The following is a 23,242-nucleotide window of genomic DNA, read 5'->3' as shown; positions in this document are numbered from 1 at the left end:
ATTGAAAATGTTAAAAAAAATACATTTAAAGGTTATTCATGATAGCCAAGTTATCTAGTTTTAGCAGTGATTTATTATATAGATACTGCAATCAAATTCCTTTGTCTAATAAATTACTTTAGTGACAGAACAGATACGAATATACAAGTTCTGGCGTACTTAAAACACGGCAGTCTTTAACAGTCAGTAAAGCAAAGGCAGAATGCTGTAAAACTCCAAGCCGACACTGTGACAACGTTTGACGTACAGTTAACATAGGAAGAACGCCTTGAACTCATCTTGAGCTTTCCCATCCAAGTAAAAGGGCCGTGACTGGTGTTAAAATTTCTTCTTAAAGTTTCTTTGTGGCTTTCAGAGTTATGGTTAATATTATTTTCTCGAAAAAAAACCTAAATTGGCTCAAGATGCTTATGCACATGATAAACAAATGTCTTGTATGTCCCAAACATATCAAACTTCTTTTTAACCAAAATCAAAGTTACAGTCTTTGCAGGGTAGAATACTAAACAATTGTGCATTATCAGACATAAAGTCAAGTAGGTAGAATTGCACGTTTGTCATGTATGTCCATCCGCTCTAATCCGCAATCGAGTGTACTTTGAAAGCTGTGCAGTGAAGTATACTTCGGCTGCATTACGTCGCTTTTGTCATTGGGAGCTGTGCACCCCGTTCCTGTGGCCTTTAAAGAGAGTACAATGCCTGAATGTAAAGTGATGTAAAGTGATTAAAAGGCTAGGAGGGGGTTGTGTTAACAGCCAGGTTTCTTCCTTACAAATAAACCATAAAACATTCCGCTGTTTATTTGTTGTTACCTTAAATTTATATTTTAAACAAATCTAGGTTTTTTTTTTAAGATAAATGTGGGAAACTCACCACCAGGAAACATGATGAGAGCATTCTGCAGTAATAAATTGGATTTCTGCTTTAGCTGTTGGCTCTCCACAGGTGAAATGTCTTCCTGCCGGCTCAGATGATAGTAGGAAAGAGCTACAGAAAAAGAAAAGTTTGGCAGCTGCGACAGATTTCGATGGACCTAAATCAACAGAAACAGAGAATGTGCTAAACATGCAAAGTGCTACAGCATTAAGTGTGAATTATTTAGTTTAACAAAGCTATTCGGCAGCATAACAGCTTGTTGTTTCCTTAAACAACTGCATCTCCAAAAAATAAAAACATTTTTATTTATTGGTCAGCCGTTGAAAGTGCATTTTTTAAAAGTTCTATTTGTAAGAATAACTACAGTGGATATAAAATCTTTTTAAAGCTGTATGTGTTATATACAGGTGCATCTGAAAAAAGTTTTATTTTGTGAAATTTTCTGTAATGAATCTGGAATATATCAATGCACAACATTTCAAAAGTTGTTAATTCGGGGCACTCAACACTCAAACATCCAGCATCAGTAAGGTGTGGCTTGGTGTTACAATTTTAGTCTATGTTCCCCTGTCTTACTGTTCAAGGACTCTTATTTTGAAGTGTTTGCTCCCCATTGTTTGTGTTCCCTGTTCCCTTCCCACATTGTTAGTTCCCTTGGCAACTAATTAGCTCCAGCCCCTTGGAAACTCCTTATTCTGTTTATTTATGATCGGCTCAGTTTCTGAGAAAGCATTGTATTGTCTAAGGGGTGTCAAACTAAATTCCTGGAGGGCCGGAGCCCTGCAAAGTTTAGATTCAACCCTGCTAAATCACATATACTATGCATGTCTGAAGTACCTAATTAGCTGGATCAGGTGTGTTTAATAAGGGTTGCATCTAAACTCTGCAGTGCTCCGGCCCTCCAGGAATTGAGTTAGACACCCCTGGTCTAACCGCTCTAAAAAGCCCGTTTTCCCTGTGTTTGATTCTCCCGTGTTCCGATCTCTGCCTGGTTACTGGATTTACTCTTTGCCCGCCGTCTTGAACATTGTTGTGTACCCCGTTTGGATTAGCCTTCGCTTGTTTCCTGGACTATCATTTTGCCCTTTGCCACACCTGTTTTTGAATAATGTCCTGCATATATATCCGCCCGCCTCTGGCTCCTTAGTTAAACTTGAAAACGTCCAACCTATGGCACTGCTCAAAAGCCTTCAGCTCATCTTTATTACTTGATTGACTGTTTCTCATTTTTCTCTTAAAATATGACAATGACTCCATATAGATTCCATCTAAAAACGTTTTGTCATTTTATTTTTGTTTCTGCCCAGTTCTTTTTCTACTTAGCCCAAAGCTACTTCTGATCTTGTGTCTCTTTCAGAAGTGGACTGGTAACCCTTTTCTTGGAGATATCTGAGCGTGTTACTCTGATGGACTGACTTCAGCTTCAGTCTACTCCTTGTGAAGCTCTCCCAAGCGTCTGAATCAGCTTTGCTTGACAGTATTCTGAAGCTTGCAGTCATCTCTGTTGCTTTTGCACCTTTTCCTAACCGATTTCTAATTTCTAATCAGCTTTGCATTTCATACGCTTTGATACAGCACTCTGACTAACCACCCCTTCCAGTAATGACCATATGAGACTTGCAATATTTGTGGAGGGTGTCAATAATTGTCTTCTGGGCCACTGCAAAGTCAGAAGTCTTCCCCATTAGTGTGGTTTCAAAGAACAAGAGATACCCTGAATTTATGTATACATTGTAATATTTTGAGATTCAGAATTTTTTACTTTTGTGAGCTGCAAGAACTAATCATCAAAATGAAAACAAAAAAACATGTTTGAAATGTTATATATGAACTGAATATAGGTGGTTCACCTTTTTTTTTTTTTTTTTAAATAAGAAATCTTGTTTTTAAGATGCACCTGTATCATAAACCATAAATACACCGGATAGTTGCTTTATAACAGAATTTATAAGAGAAGATGTCATTTTGTAAAGCTGCTTGCAATTTATTGTTTAAAAGGTCTATTAGGACTACTAAATATAGCCCATTACAGTTTTTGGGTAGAAACTATTTAATGTTCATTTTATATTACATCTGCTGATATCTCCAAAATCATAAACACAGAGAACTTTCCCCACATTTCTATCAACAGTAGCTCAATAATTGCTTCAAAAAGCTTAGACCATACTAAAGTTTCCATGAACAATTGAATAACCAAAAATACAAATTTGTTGTGGGCCATGACAAAAAGATGGCCACTGTAGTTAAGCCAAGTATTTATTTTTTTAAGGGTGGTTTTGCAATATCAATGCGTAGCGGTCAATCAGTAAAATCAATTCATCTCCACTGGACCACTTAAGAACTGACCCTGAAATAAAATAACTGTGGTGGTGTTACTCTTATTAGCACACAAACAACAACAAAAATGATGATTTCTTTACCTCCCATTCCTCATAGAGTCGGATGAGGGCCGTGTACTCACGACAGCGCAGACACAGGAAGTCAAAGATCAGCAGCATGCAGAGAGGGTCATTATCTGGATCCAGACTGGAAGCATATTTTCCGTTTTAGACAAATCTGGCTTACTGACTATGGATTTTGTCTTATGAATGTGATACATTTATTGTATAAATATGATATTGGATACCTCAGAATCAGTTTACAGTACTCCAGGGCTGTACGTGGACAACCTCTCTTCTCCAGAAATAACATATGCTTGAACAGCACTAAATAAAAGGCCCTGTTGATACAGAAGAGTGTGACAGATTTAATGAAAAGCTTTCCCTTACCGGAAATAAAGAATAACAACATAATGCCAACACAGTAACCCTCAGGCAGATTGGATTTGAGAGATACAATGAAAGGGTTAATTAAATCCATCAAGACTGTTTTGATTACAAATATTAATACATGCTATACAAATGCTAATGTTAACAAATTAAACCTTTAAAATAAAAAAAAACAATCATTTATAAGCACTAGCTGTTCTATAAGCATTTGTGAAATATTCTTTCTGCATTACTTCTTCATCTGTGAAGCGAACTGATTTAATTTTAAAACACTTTTAAACCACGAAAAAGTTTGAAAAGTCACTGTGGCTATTTATGCAAGAAATGACACATGTGCAAAATATTACAATGCCTGTCTCTGCAAGTATCCTTGTTAACACTTAATATGGAGGTAAAGAAAATGGATGTGTAACAGTATATTGGTTCACAAAAGTTTAAATGTAATCTTTCTGTGTCAAATCAGTTGTGGATATTGGCAGCTTCACTGAGGTAAGGAGTGCAGCAATAAGGAGAAAAGATTACAGGAGGAAGGACAAGACACTACACTACACTGCATGCCACTGATGTTTGCCTCTTATAAGTTAATGCTGGAACTGCTATTAGCACTTTTTACAAGTCATGTGTGTTGTCAAGATTACCTGTACAAAATCAATAACGAATTCAGTACACTTATCAAAAATTGTCAATTAATCGTTGCCATCCCTAGTTAGGATATATAAAAGTAAAATGGCAGTACAGTGCATTTCAACCGATTCTGGCAAGTGTTTTTGTAGGCTGCACTTTAAATAGATTAAAAAAACTGCTACCTTTGAACAGTGTTGCAGTGGTGTTTTATTAAAGTGACAAAGTATCCAAAATATTACCTTATTTTATATATGTGTCAAAAATAAACATAATAGTAAGTCTGATCATTTATTGCTTTTTATTTGCTATGATGTGTAAGCATTTTTGTTAAAAAAAAAACAAAACCACATGAGGTATATCTGGCTTATTACATTTAGCATTACAGCCTTCATCTGTGAATTGAGCTGTCTTGACACATTTTCATTTTTGGTATCCCCCTGTAGCATTTTAAATTTATGATAAACATGTTTCTTATTTGGTCAGTATCAAATGGGTGTCAAATTATTATTTGCAGCAAAAAAATGTATGCGTGTGTATGTATCTTTCGATCTTTTTGTTGTAATTATCACTTAGTGGCTTGATCCCTAATTATTGTGCTTATCTTTCAGTCATCATCATGGTGATGACTAATGATGGTCTCACCTGTTCTCTGGTCTGCTGTAGTCTAGTCGAGACATTCCTGATGTCAGGCTGAACACAGGGTGGAATGCACACTCAAAACAATATAAGGCCCTTTCTGCAGAGAGAAACAAAAACAAATTCTATATATTACCATTTCATTTTAAACAAAACAAAAAAATATGCATCATATATATATATATATATATACTATATATTATATAATATTATATATATAATATATATATATATATATATATATATATATATATATATATATATATATATATATATATATATATATATATATATATATATATATATATTCAACATAATATATTTAAAACATTATTATTTAAAGTGTATAACTAAAATTAATTTCAGAGGGAAAATGAATGAAGGTCATGTGGAAAAAAATATTTTGCTAATGTGACTTGACCTGACTCTTAGCAAAACTCGACTTGACTTGCGTGGCTTGTTTGTACTGTCACTTAAAACTTGCTTGAGACTCGATGTTAGGGACTTGAGACTTGCTTAAGACTTGAATATGTGCGACTTGCCCCCATAAAATCTATATACAAACCAAATTTAGTTTTGTTTTTATTGAAATTTTTTAAGTTTAATAAAAAGAAAACTAAAAGACCTTCAAATCAAATTAACTAATATTTTATTCACAGTAGAATATAGATAACAAATGTGTAAACTGACAAATGTTAATTTAGACGCTAATTTCAAATTTGATGCCTGCTACAATAGTTGGGATGGGGGAAACTGTTTTTAAAACAGTTTGAAGACATCTGCGCATCGAAGTTATGAGGTTATGAGTTTATAGAGTTTTGGTGTTGGAATTTTCCCATTCTTGCCCGATACAGGTTTCCAGCTGCTGAAGAGTTTGGGTAATCTTTAAATGTATTATTTAATAAAGTGCCAATTGTTCCCTTTTAGTGAAAGATCTGGAATGCAAGCAGACTGGTTCAGCATCTAATCTCTTGTACTATGAAGCCGCGCTGTTGTAACAGACGCAGTATGTGGTTCTCTTTCAAACAATTGTTTCGTATATCACCATAGGAAATGCCCAAGCACCAATTACACCACTTCTGTCAAAAGGACGGACCAATCACAGTTCTCCACAAGGAGCCCACCTCCTCTCTATGTAAACAGCTGTGATCCCTTAAATGGCATTCTTTTGTTTTCTTCCTTGTGAAAACTTTCCTTCAGCGCCTATGCTGCACTGCACTTAGTTCATAAATGTACCATCAAGATTGACATTGCAGAGCACAGTACAGTCAAAGCAAGAACCTGTTGTGGATTCTCAGTTACTTACAGAGTTTCTTTGCTTAGCAAAAAGAAAATCCGTTGTGGGTTCCCTGCTCATTTCTAAGCTATTTTGCTTCTCTGTGACTGGCAGTGTTTTATTAGCTAACACGATAAGATGAGCTAATTAAGTTTATTTTGTACCATGTAGGAGAAAGTAAAAGAAGCCCAATCGTGCACATGTCCGGCAGCATATGGATTCATGATCTCTTGACAGTATTTTCATCTGATGTGTATCACATGCATGGGAGTCTAGCCTGCCCAGGCTACACATGTGGAAGAAGAAAGTTGCAAGCATTGTGTAATGTTGAGCAGGATTCTAGAAAGGTGGCTGATCTTCCAAGAATGATCCAGTTCTTTCTGCTGTCCCTTTCCTTTGGAAAAGGGGGCCCAACCATCTCCTCCACAGAATCTTCCTTAGTGGCTGGACATCATAAATTCAGAGTCCCTGGAGTTTATACAGCTTTTCAAGGAGCATTTGCAGATGGAGGGCGATGAGGTCAAGGAAAATTAGATATTCGTGCTCTTGGACAGATGTAAAAGGATGCCACTGAACACGTGTGGGTGCTTGGTGTACTGAATTGCATAACAGAGTTGGACTGCCTGGATAAGCCAAAAAGACAGGCTGGGCATGCCAGGCTGCCCTCTTCTGAACAAGTGGCATCAACACAATGGGAGCCAACATACCCACTTTGGGGCAGCTGTGGGATGAAAGCAGAGTTAACCCAGGAAGCACAGTGTTCCGCAGTACAGATGACTGCTGGAGGCACCTGGTCCACCCAATCCCACTGTAAATTCACTGGAGTGCAAGGAAGTTGCTGTCTAATTAGCCTCAAGTCTACAACTGAGCAGTCACAGCAGTGTGGGGCTGCTCAGCACCATCTTCGTCTTATGAAGACGATAGCCCCTCCTCTGTTGCAGCGACAGACATCCTATCTTCCTCTGGAGCCATAAAAGAAAACTAGATTCACCTTTTGTTAATTTGGGTTGCTTTCATTGCCCTTGTTTCTAAGTTCTTCTAAGATATGTAAGCATTAAGTAATACAGTCTAACATGTCTGTTGTCATATTCAGTGCATCAGTGAACTTCCTCACCAATAAGATCTCTGGCAGTCTCTTGATCTTCTTGCATGCGACATACATCTGACAGCTGCAGAAGTGAGTCAATATGATATGGGTTAAATTGCAGAAGAACCTGAAAAAAAAATAGAGAAACAGAGTGTCATCATACATAGCTAACACATCTGTCGCTCATATCTGGATAATGGTTATTAAAATAAAATTACCACAAAGTTATTGGGGTCCATTGACTCGACAGCATCAAAAAACTTGAACTGGACTTGCTGATAGTCACGATTATGTTCAAACGTGAAGTGCTGAATGCCATCTTTAGACTCCACTAGACTCATAGAGATACCTAAAAGATGCACCAATAATAAGCTTCATTTCACTCCACTTTTCACAGGGTTAACAAAACCAAAAGTTCTCACTAATGCACACTAGAATAAAATATAGAATATATAGAACTGTATTATTTCTTGATAGAGAAGCACCAAAATAACAATTCTTGTTGCTAAACATTCAGTGCATCCATATTTCTTGAAATTGTTTATTTAAAGAGAAGTGACTTGTGACCCATACTTGGCATTTGTGCTGTGTTGGGGGTTCGGAGCCTTGCTCAAGGGTCTCACCTCAACCTTTATTATCAATCCCTGCTAGACCTGAGACTTGAACCAGTGACCTTTGGGCTATAAGCCTCTATCTCTCTCTCTCTATCTTTAAGGCCAAAGATCTGCACAGTACAACATTTTGTGAGTTGTTAGATGGTGAGTGTTATTTGAGTGTTTATTGTGAGGGTTAATTTTGAAGCTAAGAGTATTAATAGACTTAGGTACGGTAGATACAATGTTCACATACTTGCAAAGTATCCTATACTCAGTACATCTGTCGAAGAACCATCAAAATAAAGTGCTAGCATATATTTATGCTCTAATGAAGGCTAGTGAACACATAGGTACAGTACTGCGCAAAAGTTTTAGGCAGGTGTGAAAAAATGGAAGTGTTAAACATGTATTTTCATAAATTAACAAAATGCAGTGAATGAACAAAAGAGAAATCTAAATCAAATTTGGTGTGACCACCCTTTGCCTTCAAAACAGCAGCAATTCTTCTGGGTACACTTGAACACACAGTTTTTGAAGTAATCCCAGACACACTCGATGATGTTTAGACTTCGGCTGTATGTTTGGGGTCGCTGTCGTGCCATAGAAAAAATTTGGGGCCAATCATACACCTCCCTGATGTTATTGCACAATGGATAAGTATCTGCCTGTATTTCTCAGCATTGAGAACATCATTAACGCCATTTGCAGGAACCTCCATCATGCTTCACTGTTGCCTGCCGACACTAATTATTGTACCGCTCTCCAGCCTTTCGACGAACAAACTGCCTTCTGCTACAGCCAAATCTCTCAAATTTGGACTCACCAGCCCAGAGCACCTGTTGCCAATTTTCTGCACCCCTGTACCTATGTTTATGGTTTATGATTATTAGCACTTCTTTGGTACAATTGGTTGATCATACACATGACTACAATCCTACAAAATCCCTGACTTTGTGCAAGTGTACTTATAAGAATTGATGCTGGTTTGAAGGCAAAAGGTAGTAACACCAAATATTGATTTGATTTAGATTTTTCTTTTGTAAGACTTTGCATTTTGTAAATTGACAAACAATAATACAATACAATAATAATTATTTATTTTTCTTATTTATTATTTATTTCTGAAAGCTTTCTTTGCTTGCTTAGATTACATAAGAGAGATTAAATATATATATATATATATATATATATATATATATATATATATATATATATATATATATATATAAAAACTAAAAATGCTTTCAGAAATATAAATAATGATTACTGTGTTTATGGCTGTTTGAGTAAGAAAAAAATGAATCACCATTATTATAAAAAAAAAAATAATAATAATTCTATCAAAATTATCATTACTTACAAGTGGTATTTGTCCACTTTAAGTAAAGCAACATAAGGAAAATGGTAAGATAAGAGACTTTTAATGCATTATAACAGAAATATAATCCATTGTAGCTTAAGTGGAGGAATCATGTTCATTACGTGTTATAAAACATCATACTCTTAAAAGCTATAACCACAAGTGAATATTATAACATTAAAACGATTTTCATATCAATGAGATAATACAACATATTATAAAAGTTATTTATAATGCATTGTGCATTTATATAATGCCTTAAGCATACTCCTATAATGTATTATATATACGGGCTTGGATTTGATAACTGTAAAATGCAGCACTTGTCAATGTCACTATTTACCCAGCCGAGGCAGCAGGCTTTACTGCACAGAATGCTGCCTTCCACCCACCATGTTTTACTTTAGATATGCCTTTATTTGCACTGTTTCAAATGCAGTATTAATAGATGCACAAAACTGAAGAACTGAGCCCACACATTGGCTCTGCGCAAAAACTGATACAGTGGCAGCTCTGGGTAATATTTCTAAGCACTGAACAAACATTCTGTAAAAATATGAAAAAGGTTCTGGTCTGACCTGGTCGACTGAAGCGGGGCCATGTTTCTTTAAAAACAGTCATCCAAGTACACCGATGAAACTGCCTCTGTCTCTGTTTTGATCTGAATATGGACAGAGACAAACATAGGACAACAAAATTGCAACTCACCATTCACAAACATTACTGTTGCCATCTCAGGCCATGGTGCCCTCAGTCCACACATTACGTTCTTAAACAGTGAAAAATAAACCACGGTACAAAGCAAAATCTGTCAAAGACGAGACAAAACAATTTTTTTTCCCAAGAAATTAAAGCAACCACGATCACTGTAGAGCCTGTTCAAGCCACCCAAACCAATCAGAACTACGTCCATTGGTTACATCATTTTCATGATCAATAATCACTTTCACTGTTGCACATCAGTAATTTTTACATGAAAAAGTGCAATCATTTTAAAATCATATCATAAAAATCAAATCATATAAATAATTTTAATTTCTAAGCATTCAAACGCATATTAACAAATTGTTCAAATTCATCAGTAAACATCCACAATTGCCAATCTCAGACCACTTCAGGACATGATTCAAGACACGTCGCAAGACGCAACTCGACCAAGTGCAAATGAATTTCATTTATCCCACATACTGTATACAAATTCTAAAACTTGGCAACTTTTGTCTACATGTACTTAAGGAAACTAACCCATAAGTAAAAACAACAAAAATAAAAAATATAAATATTATGAAATTACCTCTGGTCTCCAAGAACAGCTCGAACTCCAAAATACCTCTTCAACTCTGTCTCTGGATTAAGATTTCTATATGTCCAAGAAGAAAGAGAAATCATTTGAGATTAAATATTCGGGCAACATTTTATATTAGGAAACACATATTCATTTACATTTACTTTCAGTAACTTAAAAGATGCTAATATCCAGAACTATAGTCAAAGGAAGGGGATGTCTTCTGATATTATGTGCTTATGTTTTTAAAAACAAATTTTTTTTTGTGGCCATAAGGACAGGTTGTCATTACCTCAACAAAACAATCTTGATGCCATGAGTTATTATGACGTTCCTATGAATTAACATCTTGTTAACAAAGCTAAGTGAACCTAAAAAAAGCAATAACATGTAAGTGTCTGTAATAACATGTAAATCTCAGTTAGTTGAACATAGTAAAGGAAAAGGAAAACAAGTAGTCTGAATCAAAAAACAAAAGAGAATGTAAGTGTTGGAGAGATAAGAAATAAACTAATTACACTAAATAAAGTTATAAACACTTGTTTTTGTCCCCATTTTTTGTGAACTGAACTCAAAGATCTAAGACTTTTTCTATGCCTTAGACATAAAAGGACTATTTCTCTACAAATATTGTTCACAAATTTGTCTAAATCTGTGTTAGTGTGCATTTCCTTTTGCAGAAATAATCCATCCACAGACATGGCGTATCAAGATGCTGATTAGTCAGCATGATTATTGCACAGGTTTGCCTTAGGCTGACCACAATAAAAGGTCACCCTAAAATGTGCAGCTTTATCAGACAGCACAATGCCACAGATGTCGAGTGAAGAATACAATTGGCATGCTGACCACAGTAATGTCCACCGGAGCTGTTGCATGTGAATTGAAGTTTCATTTCTCTACTATAAACTGCCTCCAATGGCAGAATTTGGCAGTACAACCAACCAGCCTTGCAACCACACATCCAACATCTTCACCTCAAAGACCAGCCACCTGGACAGCTGCTGCAACAATCGGTTTGCATAAGCAACGAATTTCTGCACAAACCATCTAAGGATAGATCATCTGCATGTACCTTGTCCTCACTGGGGTCTCGTCTTGCCTGTAGTTTGTCAACGTAACTGCCTTGAATAGGCAAATGATCACCTTCAATGGCGCCTGGCACTTTGGAGAGGTGTTGCCTTCATAGGTGTTGCCTTCATAGATCTATATGAAATCATTTTCACTGTACAGGGCAGACAGCGTGTATGGTATTGTATGGGTGAACGGTTTGCTGCTGTCAATGTTGTAGATCAATAAGCACCTGGTGGGGATGGGGTTATGGTATGGGCAGGCGTATGTTATGGACAACAAAAAAACGAAATAATTGTTGTGCCATTCATTTATGACCATCACCTCATGCTGCAGCATGATAATGCATGGCCCCAAGAATCTATACGCATTTCTTGGAAGCTAAAAACATACCAATTCTTGCATGGCCAGCATACTCACCAGACATTTCACCCATTGAATGTGTCTGGGATGCTCTGGATCGGCATATATGACAGTGTGTTCCAGTTCTTGCCTACAGGCCACAACAACCTGATCAACTCTATACAAAGGAGATGTGGTCACATGAGATGAGGTGGACTGGCCCCAACTGAGCCTGGTTTCTCTCATGTTTTTCCTTTACTCTATTCTGTCACAGATGGGGTTTTGGTTCCTTGCAGCAGTCACCTCTGGCTTGCTTAGTTGGTGACACTTGGTTTCTAGTTACTATAGTCAATTTAATTACAGAGAACATCTCTTCAGTTTTTCATATAAGGATAAGAATATCAAAGAGGGTTTTATGACTGTTCCCGAATTAGTTCTTTTTGACATTTTATTAAATTGTATGGCAAAAATGCAGATACACTTTGGACCCGTTTACCTGCTCTGCTGCCTGGCATTGTGGCTTTCCACTGTCTGTATATCCTCTAACGCTAATGCAAATGCTGATAAGAGAAGAGAGAAACTTGGTCTATGGAGCAGATGGATTATTCTGACTGCTGTGTTAGCCTGGATTTCAAAAAGAATCTGATATTGTTGTTGTTTGATGTTATCGTCCACCATCAGCATCAAGTGATGCTACCACTTCACTTACAGATTTTCTTAATGAGTGAACAAAATCTGAATTTATTTTACCTGAAGGTTTAAATTGGAACTGGTCATCATTTTTGCCAGATTCATTCAAGGGTATTTATGACCTTTGTTTGTTTGGAGCAACTTAGAAATATGCCTACCCAGTTAAATCAGAAACGTCCAGCTAAATCCACTCAACTTGATGTCATTTTTAATGCTCAAAAGCTCCTCATAGGTTTCCTTACAACAATGTCAGTGATCATTGTGCAATACTATGTTTGAGAGATTGCAGGATTCCAAAAGCTAAATCACATTTTATTTTGTATTTGACAATTTAAACATTTTAATGAACAAGATTTTTTGCAAGATATTTAATAGTGATTGTAATAGTGATTTGCAACAGTGACTTTTTTGTTTGTTTGTTGTTGTTTTTTTTTTTTTTTTTACAAATAACTGACGTTGACTTGGGAGCATGGGAGTATTTTAGATCACTTTTCAGCTTTGTGTGACAATCATGAACCTTTTAAAAGCTTTAGAATAAGAAATAGTAATAATCTGTGGTTTATTGAGTCAATTTTCTAAAATGCTTCATGGGCTATAGCTAAGAAACAGCTAAGAAATTTTACAATGTCTTGGTTTATTACAGAACAATAAGAAATAATTGTACTAAATTTGTCAAAATAAACTCAAAATGTGATTTCAATACGATCATTTAAAGTCTGAATGATCCAAAGTTTTCAAACCAACTCAATTTCTGGTATATGTATATCTCAATTCAATTAAATCAAATTTATTTCACAATTTCCCATACACTTCTAAGAAAACTGTCAAGGATTAATAACGCAAAGCCCTTTCCATTATGGTCCTCGATGTTAATCCTCAAGCTATGGCTGTATACAACTCATACAAACTGCACGTTCTCCTATTTTAGTATTGTAAAAACCAATTAAAAGTAACATTGTTCCCTATATTTAACAACACCAAAATCACAATTTAATAAAAAAAAAAAACACACAATAAGACTTAATAATATAAACAGAAAATAATTTTTAAATCATACTTAAACCTCACCTGTGTTCCACGTACAGTACAGGTCTGTGTTCAGAGGTGCTGTTGTCTGTGCTCTGGTATGACAGGCCTTTTTTCTTCTCCAGGCTCTCCAAGAAAGCATCAATATCATCTCCCACACTCAAATCGTCCTGACAAATCACAAACCACACAATAAGTGAACACATGATTAATACAATGGCTATGGCATTTCTGTCCCAAATATTAAAATATTAGACTATAATTGATTTCAGTCATTTAGAATACGAGACAGACTTTTCCTTTTAGCCGAATTTTAAAAGGAAAAAAAAGGATTTCATAGAAATTTGGATTTCATTTGGTTTAGTTTAATAATATTTGTTTCAACAGTGAGTCTTCAGGGGACGGGTCATGTGCATTGTCAATGGATATAAAGAAAATATCTGACAACGGTTATAAAAATTTATATTTAGAATATAAATATGACTTGAAAACTTGTACACCCGGTTAGAACACTGTAAGATTATGATGCAGCAATGTTATTAGTTAGTAAAGTAATTGCCAAATTTAGGTGTTGAGTAGGATTAGGGACTTTATGCCAATAAACTGAAACTAAAACTTTGACATCCTGTGATATTCCTGGTGGGAAGAATATGGTTGTTGAATATGTTCAACAACACAATGGTGGATATGGTTAACTTTGTGTGTATGTAATGTTGTGCGTGTTAATGGTGTGGTTAGATCTGTGTTGTCTCCCCCCGTTTATTGTACATCAGTGAAGACAGGCTCTATGAATCCATGGCTTGGATGAAGGGCATGTGTGATCTGATGGGGGTCAGTCCAGCAAGGCAGGAAGGTGAGGTGAAGTTCACTGGTACCTCAGTGTTTTAATCAACGATTGGCCATGTGAGACTTACTCGTTCTGGGTGACCCCCCTGAGCGGTCAAGTTAAATTAGATATTCTCTATAGCACCAAATCCCAACAGATGCCATTTAAACCGTTTCTTTTCCAGTGAAACAGGTTAATAAATTGACTTGTGATGTTTGTCTTATTTTCACAATGGCATCTCATTTCAGGGTGTCTCGGTTTCGGACCTTGTGCGCTCGCACTTACTCAAATGTTTGCGCATACACAACTATGATATTACACTGGATCTAACAATGCTAGTCAGTGTTCGTTAGCGTCACGGTGTGATTGTAGAGAAGGAGCACTAGACGAGAATATAACATAAGTGTTTTAATCTTCCAAATACGAAATAAACAATATAGTTACAAACAAACAGACAGGCAGGCAGACAGACGGAAATAAAACCATGCGTATTAATTACTATTACGCGTATTAAGGCTGCACCTAAAATAACAGTTTAAAAAAAAAAAAAAAAAAAAAAACTTAGAACAGGGATAATGGATCTTGGGAGGAGGTTCTGATGTAGGACGGGCCCACCATGAGGGGTCGGCAAACAGAGTCCAGGGAGGAACAGATGAAGGGAGGAGCCAGAGAAGACACAGGAGGAATCCGGAGCAGGAGGAGATCCGTGGGATCTAGAGCACAGCCCAGAAGAGCCACGGTGGAGCTGACGGAGGGCAGAGCCATGGAGAATGAATGGCCATCGACTCCATGGGGCCGACCAACGGAGGCGGGGCAGGTGGTGGAGGAGACAGAGACAAAGCCGGAGAGCCAAAGAGCCAGGGTGACACCGAGGAGCTGGAGGGCCTAGGCGATGCCGAAGGCACCGGCGACCGATGCGGAGATGGGAAAAGAGAAGGACACGGCGGAGCCGGAGCGACTGAGGACTGAGGTGGAGCCAGAGGGATGGGGGAGCCTGACAGAGACAGAGGGATCGAGGGACAAGGTGAAGCCGAAGGAGAGGAATCCTGAGGTGACGGATGGTCGACAACAGACTAAGGTGGAGCCGGAGGGACGATGGTGCCTTGCGGAGCTGGTGGACTGATGGGCCAGGGTGCAGAGGAGGGAGCTAGGAGCCAATCGGGAGACGACGGGTCTACGGGCAGAGGTGGAGTTCAGAACGACGATGAGGCGGGGGATCCTCCACCCACGATGGCAATGGTGACAAGACCTGTGGCGAGCACCAGAAGATGAGCTGAGGATGAGGGCAGGAGCTGCTGGGAAACATTGACGGCAGCTGGATAGGGTGGGCAGACTTTGTGCATGGTTACTGGAGGAGGCGCTGGCTGCTCGAGGCACAGGCTCTGGGGGGCACCCTTGGTGAAAAGTCTCTGGGGGGCGCCGTTGAGGCAGAGACTCAGGATGGCTGGACGGGAACAGCGGGCATGCAGGGCGGCTGGACGGAACCAGCGGGCATGGAGGGCGGCTGGACGGAACCAGAAACTCCGGATACAGGGGTAGTGCCAGGTTCCAGGTTCCTGTAAATCCAGCAGCCCCAGATTTATAATCAGCTTTTATTTAGGGCCGCTCCCAGTGTTCAGTCCGCGAAAGTGGATTAAGCTGTCCGGGTAACGCGAGTCGTTCGCGAGGGCGAGGAAGTCATTTGTGTAGCCCTTGTTGTATTACAAATTTATAAATGGTTAAACACAGATTCCAATATAACAGAATAAGCTGAATGTGCGTTATGATTTACATTCTAAGAGCAGAAAGCCCAAGCCCTGAGACAGTTATCTTTTGTCTTTCAGTTTTTGAACATTTGGTAGGTGTTCTTGGAGATTGCTTGACGATTTTCTTAAAGATTTCTTGAAGACTTCTTGCAGATGACTACAGCAATGAAATAAAAATGAACTCCTGCTTTACCAAGAATCTTCTTAAAAAGAGATCACTCGAGAGAGTGATCCTCCTGCTCCAGCAACTAAACTTTTGTAACATACAACCCCTTAGTGTATAACTATTTCTTATAGCATTATAATTCTTTTTTTGTTTGTAGTGTGATCAACACACAATGCACAATTACGTAGTATTGATTTGAAAAAAAGATTTGTTAACTTTGCTGAACGATATTTAAAAGGACTAAGAATCCTCATGTCAGCCTTGGTTGTGAAACACTATTGTCTTGTGATCAATCACATCATGCTATAGTAACTGCATCACTCTACGGGCCTTAGTATCTTTTTGAATGAGATTTGAGCACATTAACGGAGCAATATCATTTTCAGCGATTAAAACCTTGTGTTTTACTCTCTTTCTCGCATTAAGACATTGCATGGCTTCAGAAGGACTATAATGCTTTTTATACAGCTTATGGTAATTTTTTGCAATACATACTGCACTTATATTTGCCTGTGTGCGTTTTATGTTGTCCAAAAGTGGGTGTATTTCTATAAAATGTCAAATAAAATAAATAATATTTATTTATTAAATATACACAAACACATACAAACAATCGAAAACGGATGACCTTCACATGGAAAAATGGTGCTAAAGAGGAACCATGCGTATCAAAAAGTGACGCCAAAGGGTCCTGAACAAGCGGCAAGATGGGACGACTTGGGAGTGAGAACGTGTTGATTTTCTTAATGATCACTAATGTAAGTCACAGTCCAATATACCTACACACATTTTGTTGTTTCTTTTGTTTTATTAATTTATGCTGTGAACTGTACCACATACCATTATTTATCTATTTTTATTTATTGTTGTCATTATATTGTTAGAATGGGGGCCTGCTAAGGGGAACTTTTAATAGTGTTCATGCATTTCACAATATAAATTTTCAAATTTAAGATAAATGTGTGATAAATGCATGAATTTGCTAGCGCCATCACAGTTAAGTGGAAAATTAACATTTTTCATAATTAGTTTTTCAAATAATAATAATAATTTTTCATCATAAGAGTAGAATCAGTCAGCAGAAAAGCAAATAGTTTTAATTGTGAGCACTCACAACAGAGAATAAAAAAAAGTCTTGATCTTGAGCAAGAATTCTTCAAGCAAAGAACAAAAAACGGAATCGAAACTCAAATACATTTGCCTCACTGACATAACTATATTTATACTCTGCTATATATTACCACGTTAAAACGAAATTAAATCCTTTATTATGTAATGTAGATTTATAGATATGAATAAAAGTCCCACCTTTCCACTCTCAGTCTTTTTCTTCTTTTTTTTCTTTTTTTTGTTTGACTTCTCATTCTAAAAAAGAGACATTACAAAGAAAACAACAATTGAGAAATAAGAAGAATTTAAAAGTTAAAATGCAGTGAAATGTTTTGAACATTGCAATTCACAAACATGAAAGGTTCTTTTCACCTTCACGGTATCTTTCTTCAGTGCAGCTCCTCCTCCTTGTCTGTCAGTGATTCTCTCTGCTGTCTCCTCATCTGACACGCTTGCATCCACATCAGCCTCACCTATCTGACACACAATTACATACACTACATCATGACAGCAGCGTCATTATATGGCAATTAAAACTACATTTATAAAGACTCAATTTCTGTTAAGGCATGACGGCAAACATGCCATACGCCAAACAAAACCGCTTCGAACTATATTTGTTTGATTGCAGTACACTTTACATATGCCATTTTATACCTCATATAAACTGACCGCATTTTACTATTCATATACACTTGACTGCTATCTAGAGAAAGTGTGAAACAACTTTAAGTGCCATTAAAGAAGTCATGAACTGCATTTGTTTGTTTGCTTGCTCCAACCCTACTTAAACACACATCATCCAGCTAATCAAGGTCTTAAGGATCACTAGATAAACCCAGCAGTGCTTCCAAAAAACATCACTGCCTTAGATCCTCCATTTTAAATGGCCAAATCTACGGCAGAGAAAAATATATTTTTATATATAATCAATCTCAATCAATCATTTTTATTTATATAGCGCTTTTAACAACACAGGTTGCAACAAAGCACTAGATTATACTAGACTATAAATAAAACAGCAGAGTGAGAAGGTTTAATTAGCAGAATAATAGCACAGTTTTGCTTACAATATTGTTGCAATGCACATTATGAGTGACATATCAGAGTTCAAAAGAGGACAAATTGTTGGTGCACATCTTGCTGGCACACAGGAAGTCTTTGTAATGCATCAATGCATTCAAAAAACATACAACCACAGCTGCCCAACTCACTGCAGAATTAAATGGAGAAGCCCCAAAGAAGCGTGATGATGAACCAATACACACATCAAGACTGGTGACAGAGTGGTTTGATGAACACGAAAGTGAAGTTGAACATCACCCATGGCCTGAAGAGTCACCAGATCTAAATATCATTGAGCCACTTTGGATTGTTTTGAAGGAGCGAGTCAGGAAACGCTTTTCCTCAGTAAAAAACTAAAAATTTAGTGTTTATGTTAAATGAGTAATAAAAGCAATAATTGCATTATTGTAATTGAAACAGCTGAAAACTGTAAATGAACAGTAATATGATTAATATTAAATGATTAAGCATATAGTTTTTTACCAATAGGTGGCACTCTAATCAAATCATTTCAATATGTTCTGTGCAGGTGTCATTACATAAAAGCTTTGCAGAGATCTAACGCAAGACTCATTTCAGCACCATGCTTAAAATCTGTAGCAGCACTATACAAAAATGGTTGTGCATATCAACATAGAATTCATAAACTTTTGTCAGCACAGTCTGAAGATGATCTGCTTAAATTTTTGTGAAACGGTTGGGGAGAACTTTGAAAAGGTATGTTTTCATCAAATCAAAACGGCAGACAGGAAATTCCGCTTACTATGGCATAATTGGTATGGTTGTTGTTGGCATGACCCAAGGAATATTTTGAGACCAGTTTTACGACAATAAGCTAAATGCAATCAAACTTTATTAGCATCATTTTGAAATTAATAGTTAATTAACGGCTTATTGCTCTTGACCAGTGGCGCTGTTGTCAAAAATATGATGCCTGGTTAGTGAGCAGTGACAATGACACATACAACGTTTGGTGTAAATATCTCCAACCTTTGCAGAGATACACCCTCTGATGCAGTTTGGCATCTTTCCTGCAAATTAGTTTATGCATTACACAAACAGCTTGGTCAAATTTAATGATAATCCGGCTAACGTATTAGGTGAACTTAAAATTTTAAAAAAGTAGGTTATTAACATGTTTCAAAATGGCAGACAGGAAGTGCAAGAAACATCTGCGAAATGGGTATGGTTGTTCTCGGCATGATACAAGGAATCTATCAAAATCAAAGTCTATTACAATAGACTTAAAGTATGCAAAAGTTATTAGCATTTTGTGAAATTTCATTAAAACTTTAGACCACCCAATGTTTTTGAATACACAGTGCTGAACATTTTTGCTATTATTGTCGAAACGATGTGCCAATGCGTTCTTAAGATAAAGCAATTTAGAACTAAATTCAAAATGGCCGACACCCAATATGGCTGAATTGGAAAAATCCTCTGCATGATGCACTGAATCTAAAGACACCAAGTTTGTGATTTTTGTCCAAACCATTCAGAGGTTATGAGCAAAGATAGCCTTTTTATATCTCCTAACCACTAGAGGGCACGGTGCCAAAACACAGCAGGCAGTCTTAGGTCACGCTTGTTATAACTCACGCCACGTTTGATGTCAATACAATTGACTACAATGTGAGGCTTTATTGATTAGATTGATCAATCAATCAATCAATCATTTTTATTTATATAGCGCTTTTAACAACACAGGTTGCATCAAAGCACTGTACAGTATAATGACAGGGATGTATAATGACGAGTGTGACCAATTTCTTATTAAATGCAGAGACGGTCTCTGTAGTCAATTCAACGATAATCACTAGAAGTTAAGTGTCCCCAACCAAGCAAGCCAGAGGCGACAGCGGCAAGGAAACAAAACCCCATCCATACAGAATGGAGAAAAAAAAACCTTGGGAGAAACCAGACTCAGTTGGGGTCAGTTCTCCTCTGACCGGACGCCCAGCACTTAACTTCCAGTTCAATTTTAAATGCAGCTGTGTCAGGTAGTGTAAATTGATTAGATAAATCAACTAAAAATAATCTATTGAAATGCAACTATGTATGCAGGGCTGTACAGTACAATATATATTAAACATGCTATCAAAAAAATTGTCTGTGCGATGAATACATTTATCTCAGTTGCATAATGTTCATAACATGGCTGCAAAAAATTATTTTGTTTTGCTTGTTTGTGTGTGTAAACTTGATTATATTCGGAAGTTAAGGGGTGTGTGATATGAGGATCAGCTTTTAAAGAAATATAGTATCGTGCTACAGAGCACATTCAATCAGCAACATCATGCTACACATGGCACTCGTTTCGATTTCAGGAAAATCAATTCAAGCGAACTCTGACTACTTGATTAATATTCATAAAACCAGCAGCTTGTTAATCCCTAGAGTGTTTTATATTGTTATTACGATACTTTAAATGAGTCTACCCCCACAATTACTTCTATAAAACGAGACCAACAGGTAAAGGGAGAAGCGTTGCTCCAATTTATAGCAATATTCTCAGTATTTCTCAGAGGCCAGGCTTTAAGTATAACTCGTTTGAAGTTATGGTGCCACATATAACATTATCTAGAGTAACATGTGCAAGTGATAACTCCCTTGTCTAATTTGTACTGGCTACTGTATACATGCCACCAGGGCACAGCACAGATTTGATTAAAGAATTTGCTGAGTTTGTACTGGCTTGCAGATAAAGTTTTAATTGTTTGCGATTTTAATATCCGATTATAATATGATAATGATCAACATTCTTAGACATTTTGAACTTTATTGGGGTTAGACAACACGTCAGGAATACGGTCACATAGAATTGATGTTAATGGTGTTGAAATTCTGCAAACAAAGTGATATTTCAGATCATTATCTAGACTTGCGTGACTTCCATACAGCTAAAGCCTTAAGCTCTGCACCTTGTTACAGGTATGCAAAGAGAGTGCTACTAAAGAGTGCTTTGTAAGTAATCTTTACGATTTCTCTCAATTCCTTAGCACATCCAATAGTGCAAAAAAACTTGCTGATGTAACAAACAATGTACTTTCTCTTTTTTTTCTAGCGCTTGATACATTTGCTCTTTTACACTTAAGAAGGATGTGTAAAAAAAAATAAATAAATAAAAATAAAAAATTGTGACTCGTATTGTAGTAGTCGTTATCTTTTTTTATAGAAACACTTAATAATAAACAAGCACCACCTAATTATGCACATAATTATGCATTCATACTTGTTAATTCTGATTACTAAAGTTCTATCATCATATAATGCAAAATTATAATAATAGTATATTATAACAATATAATGTCAGTAGATAAGTAGTGTAGATGAATGTATAATGTTAGAATAATATTTAACGTCCATTTTATTAATTTAACATTTAATATCGGTTTGCCGTTTACATTTTTTTAACTAGTTACTTTAAAATGAGGTAACTCAGTTACTATTTGTGAGAAGTAACTACTAACTAATTACTCTTTTAAAGCGACGTGCCTAACACCGGTATGATCCTTCTTATTTTGGCAAAATAATTAGCATTTTGCAGATTCTGAAGTGGGATGTATACTTTTTTTTTTTCCACATCGACTGTAATAACTAATCAAGTGTAGATGCTTTCAATTCTTTTGAAAGGAGTTTTGGATGAAGAGTCAAACTTACAGATAGCTAGTGATAAGCAGCTCCACATATTATAAAGACAGATTTCTTTTGACTGTTTCCAGCACACAATTTAGTGTAAATACAGCACTTAAAACACGTACTTTACTGTAATACATTCACACACTTTCATTTAAACACCAAACTTAATGTTGAAAAAGTTTTTATGAACTACATTAAGTGTGTGCTATTGAAGCCTAAATCATACAACTTCTCATATCTCATAATTGCTATACTATATTGGTATTTTGGGCATGTAGCGATGCACAGACAAAAACTAGTAGTACCATCCCGAGTTTAAACCACTTTGAAGTGATATGTAAATATCATGGTACACGTGTAACTGTTGTGATAATAACCAACCTACGTATCGAAATAGTATGGTAATAGCATGTAATCCAACCTATCTTTACACACGACAACCACATATGCCAGACGTTACCAGCTCAAAGATGTTGCCTATGTTCTTCTGCTTATTGGCAGTTTCGTCACTCTTCATCTGACCCTCCTCATCTCTGGCATCTTCATCAGCGAGTTTAAAAGCGTTTAAATCAGCCTGAGTTTGCTGCTCTCCCTTCAGCCTACGCAAAGCGCGACTTGACATGTCGGATGACAGACACGCCGATCACTTATCAACAATCTAGCACCGAGGCCAAATGTCCAGTCAACTTTGATATTTAACAGGAAACGCTATAAATACATGGGAAACGCGTCACGTTAAACGGAAGCGAATGTGTTCCAAAGTAAGGGACCCGGAAGGGAAAACCTTCCCTGCGTTTTAATGTGCACACTACCCACCCTTTCTGCTCTAAATATTATTGAAAGTTACTAATATCACATATAATTTAAAAAAAGGATAATAACCCACAATAGCAGTCAGGCAGTATTTTTTTAAATATTATTCAACATTATATATTTTTTTTGTTTTAAAGCTTCTGTATGACGATATGAGAGAACGGGCTAAAATAAATTTGTAGCAGAATTAATTCTTTTTAAAATAATTTCACAGTATCTGGTAACGGAAAATATAAATAAA

General features: G+C 36.7%; 1 protein-coding gene across 1 annotated transcript in view; it reads right to left on the bottom strand.

The window, feature by feature from the left end:
* Positions 1 to 22,931, bottom strand: part of tcf25 (transcription factor 25 (basic helix-loop-helix)) — a 37,276-nt gene extending 14,345 nt beyond the window's left edge. The window contains exons 1-12 of the mRNA XM_043264790.1: positions 22,649 to 22,931; positions 17,857 to 17,961; positions 17,683 to 17,739; positions 13,680 to 13,807; positions 10,518 to 10,583; positions 9,802 to 9,884; positions 7,486 to 7,616; positions 7,295 to 7,394; positions 4,911 to 5,004; positions 3,503 to 3,595; positions 3,297 to 3,402; positions 874 to 1,033 (exon numbers count right to left, since the gene is read on the bottom strand). Coding sequence (XP_043120725.1) covers positions 874 to 1,033; positions 3,297 to 3,402; positions 3,503 to 3,595; positions 4,911 to 5,004; positions 7,295 to 7,394; positions 7,486 to 7,616; positions 9,802 to 9,884; positions 10,518 to 10,583; positions 13,680 to 13,807; positions 17,683 to 17,739; positions 17,857 to 17,961; positions 22,649 to 22,810 — 1,285 coding nt within the window. The 5' untranslated portion in view covers positions 22,811 to 22,931. The remainder of the gene's footprint in view (positions 1 to 873; positions 1,034 to 3,296; positions 3,403 to 3,502; positions 3,596 to 4,910; positions 5,005 to 7,294; positions 7,395 to 7,485; positions 7,617 to 9,801; positions 9,885 to 10,517; positions 10,584 to 13,679; positions 13,808 to 17,682; positions 17,740 to 17,856; positions 17,962 to 22,648) is intronic.
* Between the last annotated feature and the right edge of the window lie 311 nt (positions 22,932 to 23,242).

The sequence above is a fragment of the Puntigrus tetrazona genome, chromosome 18 (genome assembly GCF_018831695.1).
Source record: "Puntigrus tetrazona isolate hp1 chromosome 18, ASM1883169v1, whole genome shotgun sequence".
Lineage (NCBI taxonomy): Eukaryota > Metazoa > Chordata > Actinopteri > Cypriniformes > Cyprinidae > Puntigrus > Puntigrus tetrazona.
Note: the sequence above shows the minus strand (reverse complement) of the source record. Positions and strands in the feature narration are given on the sequence as shown.